The sequence below is a fragment of the Mixophyes fleayi genome, chromosome 12 (genome assembly GCF_038048845.1).
Source record: "Mixophyes fleayi isolate aMixFle1 chromosome 12, aMixFle1.hap1, whole genome shotgun sequence".
Lineage (NCBI taxonomy): Eukaryota > Metazoa > Chordata > Amphibia > Anura > Limnodynastidae > Mixophyes > Mixophyes fleayi.
This window is the reverse complement of record NC_134413.1, coordinates 42,161,275-42,185,529: the sequence shown is the minus strand read 5'-3', so window position 1 is coordinate 42,185,529 and position 24,255 is coordinate 42,161,275. Positions and strand designations below refer to the sequence as shown.

Here is a 24,255-nt window from a genome sequence, read left to right as displayed (position 1 = left end):
ATGTGATGAACAGAAAGAAATATGACTTACTGCATAGGGGAAGGTTCCAAAGAAATGGAATGGGATCTAGTAGCAAAAGTTTAAATATGATGGTAACCCCTCCCTCTAGGATGGTTATGTTGACACCATATGATTCACCACATTGCTTCAGGGTTTAAGGTTTGAGAGGAATGTACTCAGTAGACGGTCGGTTTGGCCTAAAGCACAGAGTTTGGTGTAGAGTATATGGCTTGATTTTTTTTGCTGTTCGGTCACAATGTCTCACACTGTCTGTATTAGGAAATAAGACTCTGGACGTTCCAAAAGGCTACATAGTTTTCAATCCACTAAGATCACAATAGTGAGGGCAAAACACTCATGGAAAGTTGACTAGAACTTACTGCTGAATCAAAATATAAAGTAAAAATGGAATGTTTCCCACTTTATTTTACCATGTTACTTAACCCTCCAAATAAGTGCTTTCATCTTACATGGCCCATTGCTGCCTAACAATGTTTATTTCTGCTTTACTTCCTTTTCTATTTCCCATCTTCCCACTAATAGCCCACTTTGTTAATGCAGCCAACACTTTTAGAATGGCATATGATCTTAAAAGCCTAAGCTAAATTTGCATGGTCATCAATTTGTACTTGAAAACCAATAACAAATACTAAATGAAAAAAATATGAAAGCATGAACATTGGGATGCTGAGGTACTACTGTATACGCTTTGGTAAAGTGTGTCCATTAATTCATATAGCCTAATTAAGTAATTAAACAAGTTGAGAATTGTGGCACATTAATTAGCAATGTACCACTGGATCCTTGGGTTTCAAAAACTGCCCAGTGCGCTCTTTGTGTGCCAACGTATCCTCTTCCTGTTTACACATGTGTGCTTCTAAATAAATTGACTACAGTGTATATGTGCATTTGTTCGTCTGTGATAGAGAAATTAGACTAAGGTCTACTGAGGCAATGATGGATGTGAATGAATAAACATTCTCTGTACAGAGGTGTATAATATGTTAGCACTCTATTAAAAAGGGTAATAACACTAATAATACATTTAAAAACACGGATAAATCAGTTGACAAGTAATAATCAATTAGTATTGTCCAATCTTAAAGTAAAGTAAAATAATAGTTTACTCTTTGTCAATGTTTTAGCACTTGTAAATCTTTGCAAGAATATGTTTTGTTTTTGCCTGTTCCCCTGAATGACGCACAAAAAAAAAAAAAAAAAAGAAAGAAGATAGATATCACACTATGGATAAAACTGTGTAAAATTTTCAGTTATTATAAAACAAAGTAACTTTACCCAATTATTTAAAATATGAACTCGACAAAAACGCATGGTTTAAAATCGTTATTTATTGATTATAACAAACAAATAGCAAACTATTGCTATGAACGATTCTGTTGAACCTATCCACTTCTGTGATTGAGATCATAGCCATTACGTATCAGGTCAAGTTGAATTAGTCTGGGTGATCATCATCCTTTGCCTGTTCATTAACACAGGACTCCACAGGGACCCAGATCAAAGACATTTTTTAGAATACTTTATTTCTCAGTCAGTTGGCACTTAAATTGTTAACTAACTGCTGCTGGCTCCTCCCCTCTGCAACCCCGACAGATGGGGCCTTCCCGACAAACTCGATGGCCTCTCGTCACAATTGCTGTGTACCAAGGTTTTGCACAAGGGCCAAGGATCCCTTGGCAGCTGAAGGGGATGTAATGATCATGCATTGGGAATTTCAACTGGGGTACTTGTTTCCTCTCATTCCATTGATTCAGCGGGTACTTGAACAGGTGGCTCTGGGGGACCATCCAGTAATTCTGGTGGCGCCGAACTGGCACAGGAGGGTTTGGTACATCAACATTCTTCTGCTCGCAGTCGGCCAGGGTTGGCCACTTCCTCTCAGGCCCAATTTATTGGAACAGGGACCTTTCTATCACCCTGATTTTGTTCGGCTAGCTTTAACAACATGGCTGTTAAGGCTGGACTTTGTTGGGGCAGGTGGTTCTCTGAAGGGGTCGTACAGACCTTGCTGAGACTGCGTTCGGCTGAGCTCAGATTTGTGACTTGGAAGGTGGTATTCTTGTTGGCCATCGCTTCGGCACGCAGGAAGTCAGAGCTTGGGGCCTTATCCTGTACGGCTCCTTACCCGAGCCCTGTGCCCTCTTTTCTACCTAAGGTTGTGTCAGGTTTCCACATGAAACAGGAAATACTGGTTCCTGCTTTTTGTGAGGGTTCTTTGTTGGATGTTGTGCGGGCTTTACACACTTATGTGGATAGAACCTCTGCTTATCGCAAGACGGACTCTCTCTTTTGATGACTCTCATAACAGATGTCGGCCGGTATCTAAGGAAACTATTGCCCGTTGGATTAAATCTATGATTCGGCAAGCTTATGCGAGTTCTAGCAGGTCAGTGCCAGAGAGGCTCACAGCTCACTCCACGCGCTCGGTGTGGGTGTCTTGGGCTGCTCGTCACTGTGCCTCAGTGGATCATCTGTACAGGGCTGCTACCTGGTCCTCTGTTCACACTTTTACCAATTTAATGTTTTTTGCCGCTTCAGATACTACCTTTAGCCAGTGTTTTGCATGCAGAGGTTCCCGAGCAAACCCTCCTTTAGGGACTACTTTAGAAGGTCCCCATGGTAGCAGTGTCCCCCAGATTGGATGACTGGGAAAAGAAGATTTTGGTACTTACATTAAATCTCTCTGAATCCATCTGGGGGACACTGCGTTCCCTCCCTTTTGCTCTTCTGCTGGATGTTTGTTTGTTTGGTTCTTTCCTTGGGGCTTATACTGAGGCTAGCAGGGGTTGCAAAGGGGAAGAGCCAGCAGCAGTTAGTTAACTATTTAAGTGCCAACTCCATGCGCCCTCATACAACTCCATGGTAGCAGTGTCCCCCAGGTGAATTCAGAGAAAGAGGTTTGACGTAAGTACCAAAATCTTCTTTTTGTGTTGTATTCCAATCAGTACACAACACAGTTAAGTTGTAAGTAAAATACAGCAGGTTCTGTGCTGCATGCATATTCTAATCCAGCACTTGTCTGTACAAGATCTTAGTGCTGCATAAAAAAGGATACGCTTTAATGCTGTGTTTTAGACAGGATGCAACAGAAAGAAGAGCAACAGTATTTGCAAAATGAACTTACCCATACCTGCCTACTCTCCTGGAATGTCTGGTAGACTCCCAAAATTTTTGAAAGTTCTCCTGGACTCCCAGGAAAGCAGGGCAACATCCCGAATCCTACCTGCTTCATTGGCGAAGTGGGTGGGGGTGGGGCTAATCACTTCATCCTGGCCCCACCCGCTGATAATGTCAAGACAAAGCCAACTTTGGAGATCTCCCTGAGGGATGATCTCCAAAATTGTTCAGTATGATCTTACAATCATCATGGAATCTAAATAAAAAAAAAAAATGAGTGGACATCTAATTTTTAAAAAAAAAAAAAAAAAAAAGTTTGGGGAGCTTTCCTGATGGTAGTGCAGTTTGTCTCCCTGTTTTATTTTGACTTTCACTAATCTGCAACTCTACAAAAAAAGAAGAATGGATGAGGGGGCAACATGAGAGTCACCCACATAAAACATCTTAGGAGACCCTTTGAAAAAAACAGCCCAAAAGAAGAATCTAAAGAGGGAGAAGACCATTTTATTGTTATTATTACTTTTTATTTATAGGGCGCCACAAGGTGTCTGTAGCGCCGTACAGGGACAAACGAATTACAATACAAGGTGAGACAACACAGTACAGTAAACAGTAACTCAGTAAGCTCAATGCACAGCTAGAGAGGGCGGGGGAAGGGGGAGGGAGGATCCGCAAACGACGGGGCCCAAGAAGGAGGGCGCTGAAGACAGGGAGACCCCCAAAAGGGGGAGGAGGGAGCGAGAGGGGACGGGGGGGGGGGGGGGTGGAGGGCCCTCGAGGAGGAGGGCTAAGTAGCTGGAGAGCAGAGTTAGAAGTGGTGGAAACAGGAGGAGAGATGGCCCTGCACAGAGGAGCGTACAATCTAAGGGGAGGGGTGGACAGACAGAGACGAAGGGGAGAAAGGGAGAGTAGGGGGATGGAGGCAGGGAAGGGGAAAGAAGGGGGAGAGGCAGAAGATAAGGATGGAAGTTAAGTGGGAGACTGAAAGGCTTTAAGAAAAAGGTGGGTTTTTAAAGCCCGTTTGAAACTGGACAGATTAGGGGAAAGATCTGATGGAGGGAGGGAGCTTGTTCCAGTGGAGGTGGGCAGCGCGGGCGAAGTCTTGGATACGCGCGTGGGAGGAGGTTATAAGGGGGGGAAGAGAGGCAATGGTCAGAGGCAGAACAGAGAGAGCGGGATGGAGCATGAATAGAGAGGATAGTGGAGATGTAGGGCGCAGTGGAGTTGGCGAAGGCCTTGTATGTGAGTGTGAGGAGCTTAAAGAGGATTCTGAAGGGGAATGGGAGCCAGTGAAGGGCTAGGTAGAGGGGGGACCATATAAGCAAAGATCCAAAAGGATTTTAGGAAAACCACGAACATACATGAGGTATATCCAATAAATAGGGACAACACTCTATTAGCACATATTTAAAGAAAAAAAAATATAATAATAATCTTTAAAGAAAAATGACAATGTGGTGCTAGAACACAGTACTATCTAACAACCAATTTCGTTTATTAAGAATTACATTGGAAACGTATAAAGAGTCTTACCATCGAATTCCATAGTTATTAAGAGGGATCATCAAGTTCTCTGGAAAAGTAAGACACATAGCGTGAAATAGTGTTTTCTGCTCCCCTAAACAGTCAGAACCCAACACAACATAATTCTCAAGCCCTGTTCCTCATATAGGTTTGAATTCATTTTAAACTGTCCAATATGAGAAAGAAAATGGTACTATGAGCTTAAAAAGACATCACTTACTGCTTGACACCTCTGGGTTTCCTTTCAGATTCATCATTCGAGGAATGGATGGTCCGTACACATCAGCATCCAGTAGACCTACTGCATTTACCTTGATTTAATAGACATATAGGTTTTATCTCAAATGCTATACTATGCAACTATCACATCAACAGCTAAAACAAGAAAGGGAGGCAAGTGTGAGTACATGCTATTTACATCATTTTATTGAACATTTGTTTTTGTACCTTTTGTGCTGGTCAGAGAAAAGAGCAAGATGTGTACTTTGCATGGCCAACCACTTCTAGATCACCACTCTACAGTCACAGAGTTTACAATACAACTCACAGAAGTTACTTCTAATGCTCAAACCCTTTGTGAGTGATGATGTGTAGACATAACATTTACAATAAGAGGAAAAGAAATGCAGCTTCCATAGGGTACAGTAAGAATTTTTTATTTATTGGATGAATGCGTAGAAGATAAAAAAAACAAAACAAAAAAAGGGTGTCATTTTTTGCTTTATTTTCCCAGGTCACAGAAATCTGCCCATTCATCCAATAAACACCATGGTGGAAGGTTTGTTGGACAGTATAGAATGAGCATGCCAAACTCACAATGACTTATTTGGAACTTCTACTGTAGCTTCCTGTGCAATGATTTACATCATGTCTACCAGTGTTTAATGTGAACAACTCCTTATACAATAGAGAAGCAACTGAGTGCTTAATTTTCACCAGGGATTTCCTCCTAAGAGACAGGCCTTAGGTTTTGCTTAGGATAGCCATCACATGTAAAGTATTGCTAGTAGATTAATGGTTTTATGTATTTAGTAGTAACTTTTATTTTAGTTAGTGATAGATCCAGTTTGCACTCATCTGTGAGAGTCTCACAGGCAAGTAAGATTTTCTTTTTTTTATCTTACATAATTCCAGCCAAAACTACATTTTTAGGTTTGGGCAGACATATCCTTTAACGGTTCCATAGACAATAGTAAAAACTAACTGCCATGTTGGCTGTCTGCCATCTTCTATGGTAGTGAATAGAGAGCAGGAATGCAAGAGAGTCGACTACAATCGAAGCTGAATTTATTGGTGGAGCACCCAGCGGCAGCAGCCTAGGGCCTATATGTGAAGAGATGTGAATTTTAAAACATTGCGTGGAAGCATTTACTATTTTGCTGTTTGTCCCCGATTTTCCAATGTATAATGCACTTAAAATAAGAACACATTTAATTTACTATGCTACCAAAAGAAATGCTTGCAAAAGCACCACTGAAGAAAACACCAACCAGTGGCGAAATGCGTTTGGTAATATCTTCAAACTCCATGGATTACTCAAGGCAGTTTGATCTGGATATTTTTTTTCTCTTAATCCTATCTTTTTATTTTTTACTAATATTAGTGTTTTATTACTTCTTTTAGATTTGCCTAATCTTATTTCCATTGCCACTTTATCCATAAATGTAAATTAATCTTTACTCATCTCTTTAATCATAAATCTTTATTCACTCAAATACTCATTCTATACCTGTAGGATTGCCATTACTTTATAGTAATATATACTCTATTACATTTTTACTCCATACCATATCCCATTTTACTTTTAAATATACCGCCGGCCTGCCTATATCTACAAGATACAATCTACATTTTATTCACTGTCATGTCCAAAATTTCCACTGTACTTCCTATAGACTAACACAAGTTGATTTCTCATTATAACCTTATATAATTAATATATAAACCAAATCCCCAACCCCATTTGATGAAATGCAGTCCCAAACTTGCAAGGAACCTCCACCATGATTCACTGTTGCCTGCAGACACTTCTTATTGTACCACTCTTCAGCCCTGCATTTCAGCAAATGGAGTTGGGAATTTGGTCAGGATTAATGGTGTGCTCAATGCTGAGAAATGCAAGCAGGTAATTATCCATCATGCAATACCATCAGGGAGGAGTCTGACTGGCTCCAAATTTATTCTGCAGCAGGACAAGGACCCCAAACATACAGTCATTAAGAACCATCTTCATCGTAAAGAAGAACGAGAAGTCCTGCAAGAGAGGATATGGCCCCCAGAGAGTCCTGATCTCAACATCATTGAGTCTGTCTGGGATTACATGGAGACAGAAAGATCTGAGCAAGCCTACATCCACATAAGATCTGTGGTAAGTTTTCCAAGATATTTGGAAGAATCTCCTGCCGAGTTCCTTCAAAAATTGTGTGCAAGTGTACCTAGAAGAATTGATGGTTTGAAGGCAAAGGGTGGTCACACGAAATATGGATTTGGTTTAGATTTCTCTTCTGTTCATTCACTTTGTATTTTGTTAATTAATAAAAATAAACTATTAACACTTCTATTTTAAAGTTAGCTCTCAATTTAAAAACAAATATATGTATGGCCCAAATATATGGTACTCTCACTGTTTTGCTAATAGGGTGGTCCTAACGCTAAAGCGCCGTGGAGTGGCGGTTGGCTTAACATACATTTGCAAATATGTGCAACCGAGACTTTCATATTTTTATGTACAAGTAGACATGGCAGCTCCATTACTGGCTATAGCAGTGTGCTGGGGGATTATTCTCTGTTTTTGTTCCTTTCAGGATAACCCCATAATTTCAAGCACCTGCTATGAGCCTATAAATTGACTGAGCAACTTCCACTTCTGTACACTTCTATTTTTGAAAGCATTCTTACTTTGCAGCATTTTTTCCACACCTGCCTAAAACTATTGCACAGTATTTTATCTTAATATAATTTTGCTTGTATTAGAGCCACGCATCTATGTCCCAATTTGATAGACATCACCAGCACAATAGAACTATTCTATCCTTACTCTATCATATTGCCTTGACTCTTTACAGTCTCCACTCTATTCTTCATATATTTACCAACTGGCAAACATTTCTCTCGCTCTATTCAATTCCTATCCCATATATACTTTTTCTATTTGTATTCATTCATTTAATTTAACTTAATTTCTTACTATATATAAATATATGTGTGTGTGTGATCCACTAGTCACAGTATTCTGGAAACAAACTTAACTTACACGATTGCTTGCTGCGATACCCAATGCCAGGTTAACTGTTGAAAAGAAAATTAATGGATTAGGGTCGCTGATCATTAAGATCCACTCTATTCAATCATTAATGAAATGTTTAATCTAATATACATATTGAATGATTAATTCCAAAGTGGGTAAATACACCACAGGGGTATACAGATGTCCGTTGATGATTAAACGCCTACATGCATGCGAGTATTTTTTATGACACTTCAATAATGGATCAATAAACATGTATTTATCACATGTATATCACCCCTTCCCATAGAAAATGTGGACAGCTCTGGTCTGCAATATTCACGTTTTCGGCCGATATTACATCTTTCAGATCAGGCAGTATTAAAGTAAATACTTTTATTACACAGACTTGTGTATGTCATGAGAAAAGTATCCATTATACCTGCAGTTGTTGATTTGCCAACACCTCCTTTGCCAGACGCTACCACCAACACATGCTTCACTCCAGGAATTGGCTTCTGCTTCGGCAAACCGCGAGACATCACCTGGGCCTGTCTGTCCTTGAGCTTTTCTTCTCGAGATCCTGTTGTCTAAACAGAGGAAGCACCATCAGAGCATGACTAATACACACATAAAATATACACATGCTGCATTAATCCCAGTTGAGAATGTTAAGCAGCAAACCTCATACCTCTATAAAATAAAAATAACTCCCAGTGTTTAAAAGCACTGGAAAATGTATATTTAATAGAATAGAAAATTGTTATGATCATACTTTCACAATGAAATCCCACTGGTGCTGACAAAGGGGGTCAATGTATTAAGCGGGTGTGAAAACAATTTATAAAACCACTTGTTTAACCCTTCAAAACAAAAACTTGAATGCTCAGAACAATGCTGATTACTAATAGGTGAGGTCTATTCAACATTGTTGTTGGAGCAGTAGGATTTGGGTTAAGTAGAGGCAAATGTGGAACAGAGACAGTGAGGGTTTCTGGCTTCTAAGGATATTTTTAATGAACAGTTTATTTAGCCAGATTGGAGTGAAGGGTGGAGTTGAAAGAGTGACATTGGGTTTTACAGTTAGGAAATCTAAACTTTGTTATGAAGGTAGCATACATTTTTTTGAACTGCAAACAAAGTCTGGCAATCCCTGAAGTAAAGAAGATGAGGCACAGATGATTTGTCTTGGCGTAAGCAACACTGTGCAGAGGGAACAACAGTTTATTATTGTATTGGGTGAGAGCGAAGTCATGGAAGGAGAGGTTAGAGGTCAGGAAAGGATGGTTTACTCAGGAAGGAAGATAAATTATCATAATCCTGGCATATGTAATGAACATATTGTGGTCAGGGAGTGGTAAAACAGTTTGTAAAGTCAGAGACGCTGACATGTCTTGGAAAGAAACAAAAATTCTTTTAGAAGGCGACCACACTTTTCACTTAGAGACCTGTACGAATATAACACCTGTGGCAAGAACTAATTTTAAATAATAGTTAAATGGCAACTTCAAACTATTGTTAGGCATTACTCTGTATCAAGATAAAATAATGTATCGGAGATAATGTAAAATCCACAAATGTGTACTGTGCATGTCCACAAAAAAGCCAGACACATAACAGAGTTGCACATATGAACATTTGTGCATGCTTGCGACTGGTGAGGCAAGACGGGGGAAGGGGCGGTCTGACATAGGCTGAGTGTTTGTGTAATTGCAAACAGATCCGAAAGGAGACACAGATACATCTGTAAAAGCTGTATCAGTCGTGGGTGTCTGACTGTTTTTGCAAATACACTCTGAAGAAGATAACAGTCTCTGGTGCTAGTCTCTGACTTTATATACTGTCTTTTACCAGCAGCGTCTGATGGGGGGGGGGGGGGGGGGGGGGGACTGCAAATTCACCTCTGTAGCTGTTAGGGGCTTTCTTTATTGACCATGCATATATTATAGGATTTTGTGGACGGATTTTAAAACTATTTCTTGTTTGCTACTTTCATTAGTATTAGAAGGAAAATTATATAAAGCCTAATAGCAAATGTGATTTTGACTATCAAAACAAATGGTAACACACTTTTCTTGTGCTTATGACCTGGTTGTGTGTATGGCTATGTGGTTGTATATATGCCCTACATTAACCTGGTGCATATACTACAGGCGCAGAGCTGGATGCATCTTGCGATGAGTGCGACTCAGCAAATGGGCATAAATATGCTATTTTTCTGGGTAGATTTTGATCAAAAATTGTGCCCAACATGTTTCCAACTTAGAAAGAGGCCCAGAGTATTTATATTTAACTAGCTTTGTCCAGCCTCCATTTTGCTCTATTTCCTTGATGAAAGTGTACACATTAATAGAGTGTAGTGAAGGTGTGGAAAAGGTTTTTTTTATTTAATTTTTTTCTATATAATCTTCCAAATGAATACTTTATATATTTTCATTATTTTATGTTGTTAGAAAACATATTTCATAGTCAGTGACTAAACTGCCTTAAACATAATTAGAACGAGGATTTGGGCACAGGGAAGAGAAAGAGTGGCAAACACACCACATAGTAATAATTCACCTCATTACCATGAGTGCAATCCAGGTCTCTACCCTGGAGGAGGTTACATAACAGGGAGCTTAGCTTTAAGAGGTAAAGTATTTGTGTGTGCACATATTTGCCAGAACACACATTAAAAATGTGCTTCATTTTTATATACCCTGTTAGCAGATTACCACCTCATGCCTGAATTAATGCTCTGCGCATATATTTTCTAAATCACACTTTACCCACCCTCATGGACTGTCCGGGAGACTCCCGAATTCCGGGTATGTCTCCAGGACTCCCGAGAGAGCAGACAATTCTCCCACATCCTGCCCACTTCCTAGTGAAGTGAGCAGGACGTAAGCCTCAATGACGCGATTCGCTGAGAATCGCGTCTTTTTGGCTCTGCCCCTCCGCGACAAAATGACAATTTCATCCCTGGAGGCAAGGACAAAATGACACGACTATCCCCACCACACCTACCTCCGGGATCTCCAGGAATTAAAAAACTAAAAGTGGGCAAGTATGTTCTAAATGTAATAAAGTCTCTGCCTTCACAATATATTTGAGAAAACAGAGTGTTCACTATTGCAACTATGGAAGCCCATTTGAGTTGGGTGTTGATTGTTTCTAGGTGTGAAGAGTGGTTGTACCAATATGAATTCATTGGCAAAAGTCTGATCCACATTTCTGTGGATCATCTATTGGTGAAGGTAAGTGGTCGAGTGAATTTGATACAAACAGAAATAGTACTAATGACACCGTCACAGCTTTCCATTAACAGACTGTGGCGACGTGTGGTCTGTGTCATAGGTACTATTCCTGTTCGAAAATGTTAATAACACTCAGACACTTGGGGGGGGGGGGAAAGGGGGGGGGTTTGAATTGCTGGCGATGTGATGCGCCGACATTGCGCCATGCCATATCTCCTGCAGAAATCTTTGCTCATTTTATTCTTGGACCTCTTTGAGGTGCGAGAAAAGATGAGCAGAGAATTTACAGAAATCTCTGCTGCAAAGTGTCTCCGGGTCATCCGTGAGGCACTTTGCGGCTAATTGTATCCCCTCTTTTATATGCAAGTAACCACACTAACTTACTGTCACCACCACTTTGCTATCTATGTCAATATATCTAAGGAGGCATAGGTCACCTCATTTCTGATATTGAATTACTTATACAAATCCATGTTTGTGTAAAACAAATCCAATAGGTCTCAGGAACACAATACTTAAAATTAGGACTTGTGAGCAAGGATAGTATAGGTCCTACAGTGACTAAACCCTTGAAAGATAACATTAGAAACAGTGACATCTGCTGTCTGCAAAATGTAAAGCCCAACATACTGAAAAGCATTATGACAGAGTATTAAATGTATCCAATACTAACTGTCAAATAATCACATTTCACAATAGACAATATGTGAATACACATTAGAACCATTTTTTGTTTGTATGGAGAATCCATGTACTAATGACTAATGTAAATATAGCCATTTTGGAGCCATATGTATTTTATTATTTCATGTAATGCAGCTCAGCAACTGAGGATATATAAGATGATCACAGTGATTATATAAAACCATTATACGATGCCATGCAGTAATTAAATATTTATAAGACATAAATAAAATGGGAATAAAAATAAAAAAAAACCCTAGGAAACATACCAATGGATCTCCAGGGAGGTAAAGAGTTCGGTATCACACAATTAAAGGCAGATGTTTTCACTGTTCCTCACCAAAATTAAACACTCCTTATAAAATATATCTTTGTCCCAGTTAGAAACATTTCTTTTTACAGTTCAGCCTGCAGATGGGGTAGGTTTTATAACTTGGATCTCCAAGTGGTCTATTGCAAACCCCTTTGAAGAACACTGTCTGTTGGGAAAGACGTTCTGGGTACACAATTAACTGGCCCATAAACCTGCTCCTGAGTAAGTTTTTTTAAACACATCAATAGAAAATCCCCACAGATTCTGTCTCTGATCAGTGCTGTAAGCACATTATTTTAAAGGTACCGATGTATGTACATGACAGACACCACTTCTATTAGTTTTGCATATTGCTTCTTAGAAGCTTTCACAAATATAAATATGTATAAACCTTTGCAGATTTTTTTTAAAATTTCAAATGGCTACAACAGAATAACTCACAATAACTATTCATAATCAAGGATATTATTTTCAAGGGGTATAAACAGCTAGAGAAGAAGACTTACCCAGCCCAAAATATCAATCAATCTATGTATCCTCGTCCAGTGGAATGCATGAAGATCTGCTATTAAGCACCCAAAATTCAACCTGTCATAGCCAGATTGTCTCATTAATCTATGCCCTTCTTAGAAGATAAACCTTCCGCGCCCCCCCAAGGATAGGATATAATAATAGCCCTTAAAAATAACTTTGTTTCTCCTGGCTAAGCCTTTCATCCATCTGTATGGCTGGATTCCGATATTTCAAACAAGACACTATTTCAGAAGCCCCCAATTCAGAGATGATAAAACGATTTACAAGCCAGTCATGACAACTTATGATCTGCACCAGTGAGCCACAACATTTAACCACTTGCCTAATAGTGTGTAGGTCCCCCTCGTATCACCAAAACAGCTCCGACCCAATGAGGCATGGACTCCACAAGACCTCTAAAGGTATCCTGTGTTATTTGGCACCAAGACGTTAGCAGCAGATCCTTTAAGCCCCGTTAGTTGCGAGGTGGGGCCTCCATGGCTTGGACCTGTTTTTCCAGCACGTTCGACAGATGATGGATCAAACTGAGATCTGGGGAATTTGGAGGCCAAGTCAACAGTGTGAACTCTTTGTCATGTTCCTCAAACCATTTCTGGGATATTTTTGCATTCTGGCATTATCCTGCTGAAAGAGGCCACTGCCATCAGGAAATACCATTGCCATGAACTTGGTCTGCAACAATGTTTAGGTAGGCAGCACGTGTCAAAGTAACATACACATAAATGCCAGGACCCAAGGTTTCCCAGCAAAACATTTACAGAACACCACACTGCCTCCGACGGCTTGCCTTCTTCCCATAGTGCATCCTGGTACCATTACTTCCTTAGGTAAGAAATACACAAGCACTCAGCTGCCCACATGATGAATAAGAAAATAAAATTCATCAGACCAGACCACCTTCTTCTATTGCTCCATGGTCCAGTTGGGGCAATCACTTGCTGTCAGGACTGGGAGCTGGATGGAGCTACTAACTGGTATAAGCTCTACTGTACAGGGAGGTGTGGAGTCTAGCGCACCGCCGGTATTCGCCAGGGACCTCCATAAGGAGGTTTGGACTTCGCTGCTAGAGATGCGCATGTCGCGGTTCTCAAAGACAGTTACTAGTGTAATAGCGTAGAGGGTAGTAAGGACTTGCCGGGTCAAACCAAGAGGACAATGTGGTGCCGAGGAGGATTCACAAGAATGGTCAGGAAAGCCGAGGTCAAACCAAGAGAGTACACAAATCAAAACAGCATCCAGGAGGATAGTCAAACAAGCCGGATCAAAACAGGAGAACTGAAGCACAAATACAAGAAACGCTGGAGGCAGGAAACAGACCGGCGGGGGGGAGAGCAACAGAGTTCCCTCGGTCGGAAATGACAGGTGGCTGTCCCCGCTTCCTGATCGCGATGCGGGGATGGCGCCTGACACTTGCCCATTGTAGGTGCTTTCAGAAGTGGACGGGGTAAGTAGGGCACTTTGACCGGTCTGTGGCTATGCAGTCCCATACACAGCAAGCTGCGATGTACTGTGTGCTCTGACACCTTTCCATCATTGCCAGCATTAACTTTTTCAGCAATTTGTGCTACAAAAACCCTTCTGTGGACTAGCCTTTGCTCCGCACATGCATCACTGAGCCTTGGGCACCCATGACCCTGTCGCTGGTTCACTGGTTGTCCTTCCTTGGGCCACATTTGGTAGGTACTAATCAATGCACACCGGGAATATTCCACAAGACCTGCCGTTTTGGAGATTATCTGACCCAGTCATCTAGTCGTCACAATTTGGCCCTTTTCAAAGTTGCCCATTTTTCCTGCTTTCAACACATCAACTTCAAGAACTGACTGTTCACTTGCTACCCAATATATCCACTCCTTGACAGGTGCCATTATAACGAGATAATCAATGTTATTCACTTGACTTGCCAGTGGTTTTAATGTTGTGGCTTATCAGTGTAAATGTTAAAGCAACCAGTTCTTCCACAGACCTAGGAAAGCTCCATGGACTAAAATATTAAATGATCATGTTTTGCTTAACTGTGTCTCTCCTTGTGGATTCTGCACTAGTTAAAGTCATCAACAAAATTACCAGGGGAAAAAAAAAAAAGGGTTCTTTCCCCAAGAAGGGAAGTGTCACGGGCACTAGGAGGCTTTACCCAGTATCACCCGCTGATGGTCTTAGCAGAGCAGTAGAGTTGGTATATGATACTCTGATGGCAGGGTGATAATGGAACTGGAAACAGCAGATGGTTAGAGAATGCTCAGAAAGTCTATGACTAGCAGCACTGGTAAACAATAGGTAACTGAACACGAGGATCTGGATGGACAAGGGCACGTGAGGGTAGTCAGTGGTCTGTGCACAGCAAGTTGTACCACTGCTATAGTGAGAAGAATGTCCAGGAGTAATAAGGAGGTGGAAGTCAGCGGTCTGCGTATAGCAAGTTGTACCGCTGTCTGTAGTGAAGGAATGGAATCCAGGTGAAGGTAACGGGGAAGTCAGTGGTCTGCGAGTAGCAAGTTGTACCACTGCTTATGTGAGAGGATATATGCAACTGGTGACACAGGGAAACAGGAATCAGTCGTCTGCCTCTAGCAAGTTGTACCACTGAATATATATGTGAGGAAGGACACGAGGAGATGAATGCTATGCAGAGTCTACACGGGTACACTGAACTTGATCCCACGTTGAACTGCACACAATAATAATAATGAATGAACAGCACTGCACAGATAAACAAAGTCACTAGACTAGTCCAGCAAAAGGAAACACAGTCAATAATAGCAATAGTCTCAGAGGATGGAAACTCCGGAGGAGAACAACTCAGTCCAGATGGATATGCAATACACCAGCACAGTCAATGAGAAGTATGCATACCGTGGTTCAGATGAGCAGGCTGTTAGAGATAGCTGCATGGATACCTGAGCGGCCGGGAACAGACGAGATGCGAAGTCCTTGCAGAATGGAAGCGGCAGGTAGGTGCAGCGCACTGTAGGTAGGCCAGCAAGGATGACAAATACTCAGGAAGCAGTAGTATATTGAATAGAACAGCAGGAGACCACGGGAGAGTTGAAGCGATGTAGCAAAGCTGGAAGCCGAGGAGCGTAGACTCGATGCAACAGGCGAATAGACACAAATGGACACACTGTAGAAGCAGTAGGCAGCGGGTCAGCTGACGGCAGGTAGAATGCAGACTGGAGCGCTGAGACGAGCAGACTCTGTAGACACGCTGAAGTAGCGAACAGGAATCAGCTGGAACAGTAGCGATGTAACTCAGGAGAGTTTGCAGTAATCTGTAGCTGTAGATACACAGAGGCAGCGGATAGGAATCAGCTGCTGGAGTCACGATGAAACACAGGAGAGTTTGCAGTAATCTGTAGCTGTAGATACACGGAGGCAGCGGATAGGAATCAGCTGCTGGAGTCACTAGGAACACGAGGAATAGAAGTGGTCTGGAAACCACAAACGGCAAACAGGAATCAGCATTAGCTGAACACACATGAGTAGGCACTAGAACACCTTCAGAGACTCATGAGGAATGAGACTCCAAGATCAGGCCACGTGGTATTGACCACAGGTGCTTAATATAGGGAGTGTTGCCTGATCAGCCAATTAAGTTAAAGGAACAGAACTGAAGGTTAAAAGGGACTGCACATGCGCAGTGCCTCATAATAATGGACGGACACGGTTCCTAGCTGCCTTAGAAGTAGCACTCACAGTTCGGTGAATGACAGGAAGTCATATTAGCATTCTTCAGATTAGAATTGAGGATCAGGATGTAGAATATTAACAGGTAACTCCTTAGGAGTGGTTTACATTAAAAGGGAGGATGAATTCGGTACTGTAAATGCAATATTAAAAATTTTGAAAATTTGTAAAGCTGCACGAACATTTTTTTTTTATAAATTATACTAATGTGCTCCCTCCTATCTCCCCCTTGCTGGAGCCCCATGACTGTTACATGCAGCAGGTTTTTCCTGGAGCCTCTCAATCTTCTCTCAGCCAGGACTATTTTTTCTGCATTTCACTACCTTTAGTACAGGAGGAAGGAGCGCATTTTTACATATAGACAACCTTATTGGCAGCTCCTACAGCTGGTCAGGGGACATGCTGTGCTTGGACAGACCCCATAAATTCTCTAACCTGGGTCCCTGCACTCAAGCATGCTACTCAGGAGGTCCTCCACTGCTGGAAGTGTCTGTACTGCGCTTTGCAGTCAGCTGCAACCATGTTTCAGACATCACCATTATGGCATCAGTTGGGGATGAGGGCATCTTCAATTACTTCGGGATCTCCTCCCAACCCTACCAAAAAGCAGTGATACAGAAACACTTAAGCAGTAGGCTGCTGATGTGCAGTATAGTCACTTTAAATTAGAAGGTGAAAGAGAGCTAGTAGAAGAACCCAGATTGCAAGGTAGCTGAACAGAGGAAGTGGATGTAGGGGGCTCCTGCAAGCTGACCAGTACCTGTGATCGACAGCAGGAGGTAATGATCGGGGCAATCATTTGTGTCATATATGGTTGGGTATACACTACAGAAAATTTCTCAAGATGCAAAAGCTTTAACGATTTTACCGACAGAAAAAGAAAAAGTCCTGATCAGCATGCGGATGCATGTGTACACACTGTACACGTTTTACCTTCAGATCTGTGCTCTTCATCTGTCATAACTATCGACTGAAAAGATTGTGACTGTGCACATTCCATAGAGATCTATGGACACTGCTGGTCGCGAGTGCATACACACTGCAGGATTGGAACAACATTTTTAGTCCGGTTTAAAAATCAAATGAAATGATACGATGTGCTTTGGAACGATAATCATTCATCATTGCACCACACACACTAATGTGATATAGGGTCATACAACAAAAAAATAGGGAGAACCAGAATGTGTATATTGGGGCACTAAAGGATTCGGTGCAGTACTATGGAACAGTTGTGATATCGCGTCAAACAGTCGTTTATCATTTGTTTGGCCCGATAATCAGCTGAAAACACTGTAATGTGTACCCAGCCTATGTGTGCCAGTGTATGCACATGGACCTGGCAGCTGCTGAGCCATTACTGTCTGATGCCATAATTATTACATCTGATCAGTAAAAGAATTATCATGCATTTTGGAGTGGTAGTTTGGAAATGAAAGCATGTCCATTTGTGGATAGTTGGAGTGAATGGGGGAGGATGCTTGTGGTTAGAATTGTTTTAAAGCAGGGGTAATGTATAGGGACATAAAGAGCGGAGCATAACAGTTTGTGAGAGGGGGACATATTACCTAAAGTTTGCCTTTACAAACCATCACCGCTTTAAATATTCACTGCAGAGTCCCCGATTTCCAGCGACTTGCAGAAATCAGAGGTTCATACCCCCAGGTGATCATCTCTGTCCTGTGTCCAGAGAAGCAGGCTGCTGCTACACATTGGGACTGGTCATATTTCACTCCATCGGGAGATACTCAGCATGTTCTGGGGATATTAGTGTGCCCACAGGCAGGGGCGCACGGAGCATGCGCAGCAGCTCAGTTTAGGCAGCACTCTACTATACAGCAGCCGCGGCGCTGTCAAAGAAGCGTCCGCAGCGGTACTGTATACAATACAGCACCGCCGCGGACGCTTCTTTGACAGCGTCGCGGCTGCTGTATAGTACAGTTGCGCTATATAGGGCACTTTTTTAGCGGCGGGGAGGGGTTTCTGGAGACCCAGAAACCCCCCCCTGCATGCGCCACTGACAGGAGTGGGGAGACAGATACCCAGAGCCCCGTCATGCTGGTGGAGAGTAGGCGAAGTGGCCAGGAGCAGCAAGGTATATTAAGTACATAATTTACCATGTTTCACATCCCCTTTTCAGGAATATGTTCTTACTTCCACTGTTGTGTTGTGCTGTGCCTGTCAGCAATCACAATAGCACATGGACATAGAAACTGGTACGGAGATAGGTCCATGTCAGAGCTGTCAGTCAAGCTTGGGCCACACAATACCTCACCCTTCCTTACATCTAAAAGAATTTCTCCACCAGTCACAAACATGCTTAGCCTTTCTCCTTCCCTAAGCCGGATAAGTGTCATGCATTCCTAAGCAAACTCAGGAATGGGAGAGGCAAACAGCATGCATCCTGAACCAAAGCACTATTGACAACTTTGACATAGATAGACTTCCTCAAAAGGCGGTTCTTTTTTAGGGTCAGCATACAAATGAGGTCACAGAAAGTATGATGAAGAAAGTGATCAGGGATTCAGGAAAAGGGCAATAGAAATACAGTAAGTGACATACATTAGAATGGCTATGAAAAGTTACACTAAAATGCAGTATCTGGACTGCACAATTCAATAACAGCTTTTTAAGCAAAAAAAAAAAAAAGCTTCACAGTCTAAACATATTAAGTCTCAGAAATCGAATCTTGAGTCTCCGTAAAATAGAGAGCGACACTGCAAGGTCACATCCACACACTTACCGTACTGAAGCAGACTGCAGTGGCCGAAACATACTGTCCCCGCTGGAGAAATGTCTGCGCCCGCACTGCTATAAACACAAGGCCTCTGACGGCCGCCATCACCGTCACTTAGCAACGCGTGCTAGGTCCGCGGAAGTGTGCGTTCCAAACCTCTCTCTCGTATAGCCAATGACTTAGCTGCGAGTGGCTGGCTGTGCGTAAAGGATTACATGGACGGTGAGTGAGAACAGTGGTAATTGTCCAGTGATTGAGAGGTAGTCTCTTAATCATGGCTCTTCAGGTGCTGTTGCACTATAAGTTCCAGTATACCATGCCAGCGCCTGGTGGGACTCCACAGTAGAGGCGATGGTTGCCTTGGTGTGCTTTTGCATTTTTGGTGATGTGTGGCACGTCTATGGTATCAGTTGTCCTATAGTATTTAGTGGAAAATGCAGCAGACATACTCTGCTCAGCATAACAACTATGGATGTAGAATACTTATTTTGTTTTACTAGAGTTACCACATGAATTTGTACACAAACGTATTCCAGCAGATTGTGTGATGTAATTAGATCTTCAAATCCATTTCACAGATCTTGTGTTATTCTACTTTAATTACAATTATTTTAATTCTAACACCTATTTTTATAAGTTTATATACACTTTTGCTTCAATTAATTATTGTACCAAAGTTGTCAACGTTTGAAAATGATTTCTCGAAACACTGCTGGAAGGTGCATGAACGTTTGTTGCGTATGGTGCAGTCCAAGCCGATTTAACGCATTACATCCTCTATCATGACATGTGTACTAAACATAATCATAATAGTTTTGCATTTTGAAAGCTCTTCTTTAATAAATATTAATTTACAAAGCCCATAGGCTAACAACAGATAGTGAGAAGTGCGTCGTGTGAAGAGGAGAAATTGAATCAGTCAGCAGAGCCGTAACTTAGAATTCTAGCGCCTGGGGCGAGAAAGACTAATGCTGTCCCACTAGCCCTCAATTTTAACCAAATGAAACCTAAAATATTCCTAAACTGCGTCCCCCTTCAGCATTGCGCCCTGGGCAGTCGCCCCTATTGCACAGCCCTAGTTACGGCCCTGTCAGTCAGTTGGTTAGTATTAAAAAACTGGGATATTTCCAGGGACACATTTGAAAACCTAGGACTGTCGCTGGAATTTAGGCACGGTTGACACAACTATGTTCATATTATTTGTTTATAAAGTAGCTGTGCAGAGAATATTTATCATTACCATCAGTCTCTGCCCCTTTGGTGCTAACTGTAAATTCCCTAAAAAACACAGAGCCAGCAGCCTATTAACTATTAGTATGTTTTTGAACTGTGGTTCTGTGGTAGAAAACCTGAGCACCTAAGGGTAACCAACGAAAACTTGAGGAGAATATGCAAACTCCACAAAGATCGGCACTGGACCAGATAAGCCCTGGTTAGAAACCAATTCCCGACCCTAGCGGGCATCCCTGAACGTTTGGTATGTTTAAGGTGTAATGTTCATTTATCACCTGTCTCCTTTTCCTGCATAAACCACAGATGGCGGCACTTGAGAGGGAGGTAACTGCCCGCGTTGTTCTTCAGCAGTGTTTACATGCCAAGCTGCAGGTCAAACCTCCGGATAAAGACACTGATGCTGAGTGGGTGGAGGTAGGTAGTCTGTTTGTGCATTGGTGACCGTGTTTGTGGAATAATTAGAAAATAATGTAGACTGCAGCTAGGTTAGGAAATGCAAAGACTGGAAGGTGTTAATCATTGCTCTTATAGTAACAGTGTCCAATATAAATATTCTCTATAATGGATTTTTACAGTTAAACTATAACAACCTCTACTTCTCTATTTACAGATACAAAAGGGTATGATTATTTATATATGCTTCTTTAAAGGATCAAACAAAGACGTCATTCCAAAAATAGGTGAGTAAATAACCCAATTTGTCCTTTTTATCACACATGAAAAAATACAATTTTAATTTTTTGGAGCAAGAAATTATGCAACATTCGTTCCTTATTGTAATAGATCACATACACATTTGTAGCTCTTTTATGCAGGACAGAAGACCCTGAAATAATTGGAGGCATGCCTCTTTGTTGAAATCAACCATCTAACAAAAATTGCTATAGTGTTAGGAGCTGCGGGCACTGCCTCGACTCTCTGCTTCTCCCCGACGTCCTGGCCGTCTCCGTGACGACCGGGGCGTCACTTCCGTTTTTATTGGCCCCAACGGACGCCGAGTGTGCTAAAGAGAGCACCCCGGCAGGTAGTGCAGCCGGGCGCAGGCGCTGATTATATCCCAGCCTGTGGGCTGATTTATTAGGCACTTAATTAATTAACTGGGGCCTGTTGATTATCACAGGGCTGAGCCCTGATTGGTTGGTGGCAGTATATTGGAAACAACCAATCAGAAGTAGTGCCGAAGACCATCATTATTATCCACTATTTGCATGTTTACATCAATCCCTGACCACCCAGCTTACTCAGGCATATATGTATATTTTCCTCGGTCTGTATACGTTCTTAATTGCGCCAACACTTCCCTCCCGCTTCTCAGGGTGCAGCTGGCGTTAGTGGCAGAATCATGCAAATCTGCATGGGTGCATATGCATGTGCGCATACACAGACTGATTTCATGCAAGATACACTACACAAACTAGTGTGGTACTCACTCTGCATCAGCTCCTAAGTGTTATTTACTAACATTGCTCCAAGGTGCATATCTGTAGCAAAATTATAGCAACTAATCAGATATTCGCTTTCTGGGCCTAACCTGCACGAAACAGTTGGGCAGATGACAAATACGTAGTTTATCGGGTGAAAATCTGAAGTGAAAGAAGATATTAATGAATGGTGCTTGCACATTGTGATTTCAGTAGCCAGTTTGATTGTTTTTGATGCATTTTTTCAAGACTTGATTCGATCAGAAGTAAATCTCGTCACCCGTTCATCATCATCATCATCATCTCCATTTATTTATATTGTGCCACTAATTCCGCAGCGCTGTACAAAGAACTCATTCACATCAGTCCCTGCCCCATTGGAGTTTACAGTCTAAATTCCCTAATATACACACACACACACACTAGGGTAAATTTTGATAGCAGCCAATTAACCTACCAGTATGTTTTTGGAGTGTGGGAGGAAACAGGAGCACCTGGAGGAAACCCACGCAAACACGGGGAGAACATACAAACTCCACATAGATAAGGCCATGGTCGGGAATTGAACTCATGACCCCAGTGCTGTGAGGCAGAAGTGCTAACCACTTATCCACCGTGCTGCCCATTGACTGCATCAGCCTATGAGTATTTGGTCAACTGGCCTTTTGGATACCAGGTTTGTGCAATTTTGCCATCTGTGTGTGGCCAAATTAAAAACAGATAGTGATGTGAGTGGTGAACAGTTCACAATCCATGGAGATATATGTGCTCAAAGATCAGTACATGAAATATTATCATCATCATCATCTGGAGCTTTCCTTATCTACCTACAAAAACATTAAATATATTATTTTTTTAATTTTTTATTTTTTTTTATTCTAACCATAATCCAGAAATTTATGCTATGAAAACCAGGGTTACTCTGTAAATTACCATGTATGTCAGTTACCCTTTAAGAATTATCACGCTTCTTATACATAACATTTTAATATGGCTAAGCCAAAACATAAATTATACTATATATAAATGTGATATTACTGTGTGTGGGTGTGCTGTATTGCCTACATGGCTTATTTTACTATGAGTTTGTATTACGTGTAACAAAATAAGTGATTAAATGTGTATATGTTTATACAGACTGTATATACTTTATAAGTTTGCGTTTATAGCTAACAGTTCCAGAGGAGATGCATGTTTTCCCTTCCGCTGCATAATTTGCTGCATTACCATCTGCAATAGCATAACGGGTAAATGAATAATTCAAACGTTATGGACAATTTCTAGATTTTCTTTCTTTAATGGAATGTAGTATATTTTTTTTACTGTTGCCTAAATAGAAATTTTGCAGGCTATAAACTGGTCTTCAAAGGAATAAACACAGAGAGATCCCCCAGCACACTGCTATAGCCAGCAACAGATCTGCTATTTCTACTGTAGATAAAAATGCAAAAGTCTTAGTTGCACACACTTTCACGCACCTGCTATAGCCTATAAATTGATTGAGCAACTTCCATTTCTTTATTTGTCTGAGAGGCATGTTGGTGTCAGTAGCTGAGGGGGAGTGCTGACATTGGATTGCTATTTGGAGGCTTCTGGGGTACCTCTTTGGTAAGTTAGCTCTCAATTTAAAAACACATATGTATGGCCCAAATATGTGGGACTCTCATTGTTTACAGTTAGGACCACTCTATTAGCAAAAGCACCGTGGAGAGGTGGGTGGCTTTAACATACATTTGCAAATGTTTGCAACTAAGACTTTTGCATTTTTATCTACAGTAGAAATAGCAGATCTGTTGCTGGCTATAGCAGTGTGCTGGAGGATCTCTCTGTTTTTGTTCCTTTTAGGATAACCCCACCCTATTGTAGCATTGACAACTAACTGACAGTAATACATTCCCTCAAAAATCATATTAAACTGTGCATATGTTATTATAGAATGTAATGTTCGTATTTTAGCAGCTAATGTTACTTTTAGGCACTTTAAAACTGGAACTATGAAGTTCTGAGTTTGGTGCTCATGTGAATGGGGCCTCGAAGAGAAAAATATTTAACTACATTAATTTATTTTTATTTTTTTTCTGCAGTGAACTCCCTACTGAATGTGAAACTGAGTGAATCCGATACTGGGAAGCATGTGTCAATCACAGAACTCCCAGGAGATGTCCTTGTTGTCCCTCAGGCTACACTTGGAGGAAAGACGAAGGGGCGTTGCATGCAGTACCATTCAAACGCGGACAAAGAGCTAGGCATGGAGTTGTATGCTCTTCTTATAGCTCAGTGCCAGCAGGAATTAGAGTCTCACCCCAAATGGGCAGAGGGTGGCGCTGTGCTGCATTTTGGAACTTATGGAAACAGACAAGTTTTGCAGCTCAACACTAATGGACCTTACACTCATTTACTGGAATTTTGAATTCTGTACAGGTTATAGGATAGGAGCAACACTCCCTTTATTTAGTTATTGTGACTGAGGTGATTCATTATGTAAAGGCAATAAGTAAATACATTTATGAAAAAATGTTTAA

The 24,255-nt window shown here is 41.4% G+C and overlaps 2 protein-coding genes across 4 annotated transcripts in view; one reads left to right on the top strand and one right to left on the bottom strand.

Annotated features, from left to right (window-relative positions):
* The window catches only part of NUBPL (NUBP iron-sulfur cluster assembly factor, mitochondrial), a 24,221-nt gene extending 4,988 nt beyond the window's left edge, over positions 1-19,233 (bottom strand). Inside the window, exons 1-5 of the mRNA XM_075193068.1 lie at positions 19,086-19,233; positions 8,331-8,478; positions 7,916-7,950; positions 4,883-4,973; positions 4,672-4,711 (exon numbers count right to left, since the gene is read on the bottom strand). Coding sequence (XP_075049169.1) covers positions 4,672-4,711; positions 4,883-4,973; positions 7,916-7,950; positions 8,331-8,478; positions 19,086-19,184 — 413 coding nt within the window. The 5' untranslated portion in view covers positions 19,185-19,233. The remainder of the gene's footprint in view (positions 1-4,671; positions 4,712-4,882; positions 4,974-7,915; positions 7,951-8,330; positions 8,479-19,085) is intronic.
* Positions 18,790-24,255, top strand: DTD2 (D-aminoacyl-tRNA deacylase 2). Of its 3 annotated transcripts, none has more exons than XM_075193071.1 (4): positions 18,790-18,891; positions 20,616-20,726; positions 20,923-20,992; positions 23,818-24,255. In XM_075193071.1, the coding sequence occupies exons 2-4, from the start codon at positions 20,616-20,618 to the stop codon at positions 24,141-24,143; spliced, it is 507 nt and encodes a 168-aa protein (XP_075049172.1). In that variant the 5' UTR covers positions 18,790-18,891; the 3' UTR covers positions 24,144-24,255. The 3 variants fall into 3 exon arrangements, with proteins under 3 accessions (XP_075049172.1, XP_075049171.1, XP_075049170.1); XM_075193070.1 differs by lacking the exon at positions 18,790-18,891 and adding an exon at positions 18,979-19,301; XM_075193069.1 differs by lacking the exon at positions 18,790-18,891 and adding an exon at positions 19,336-19,442.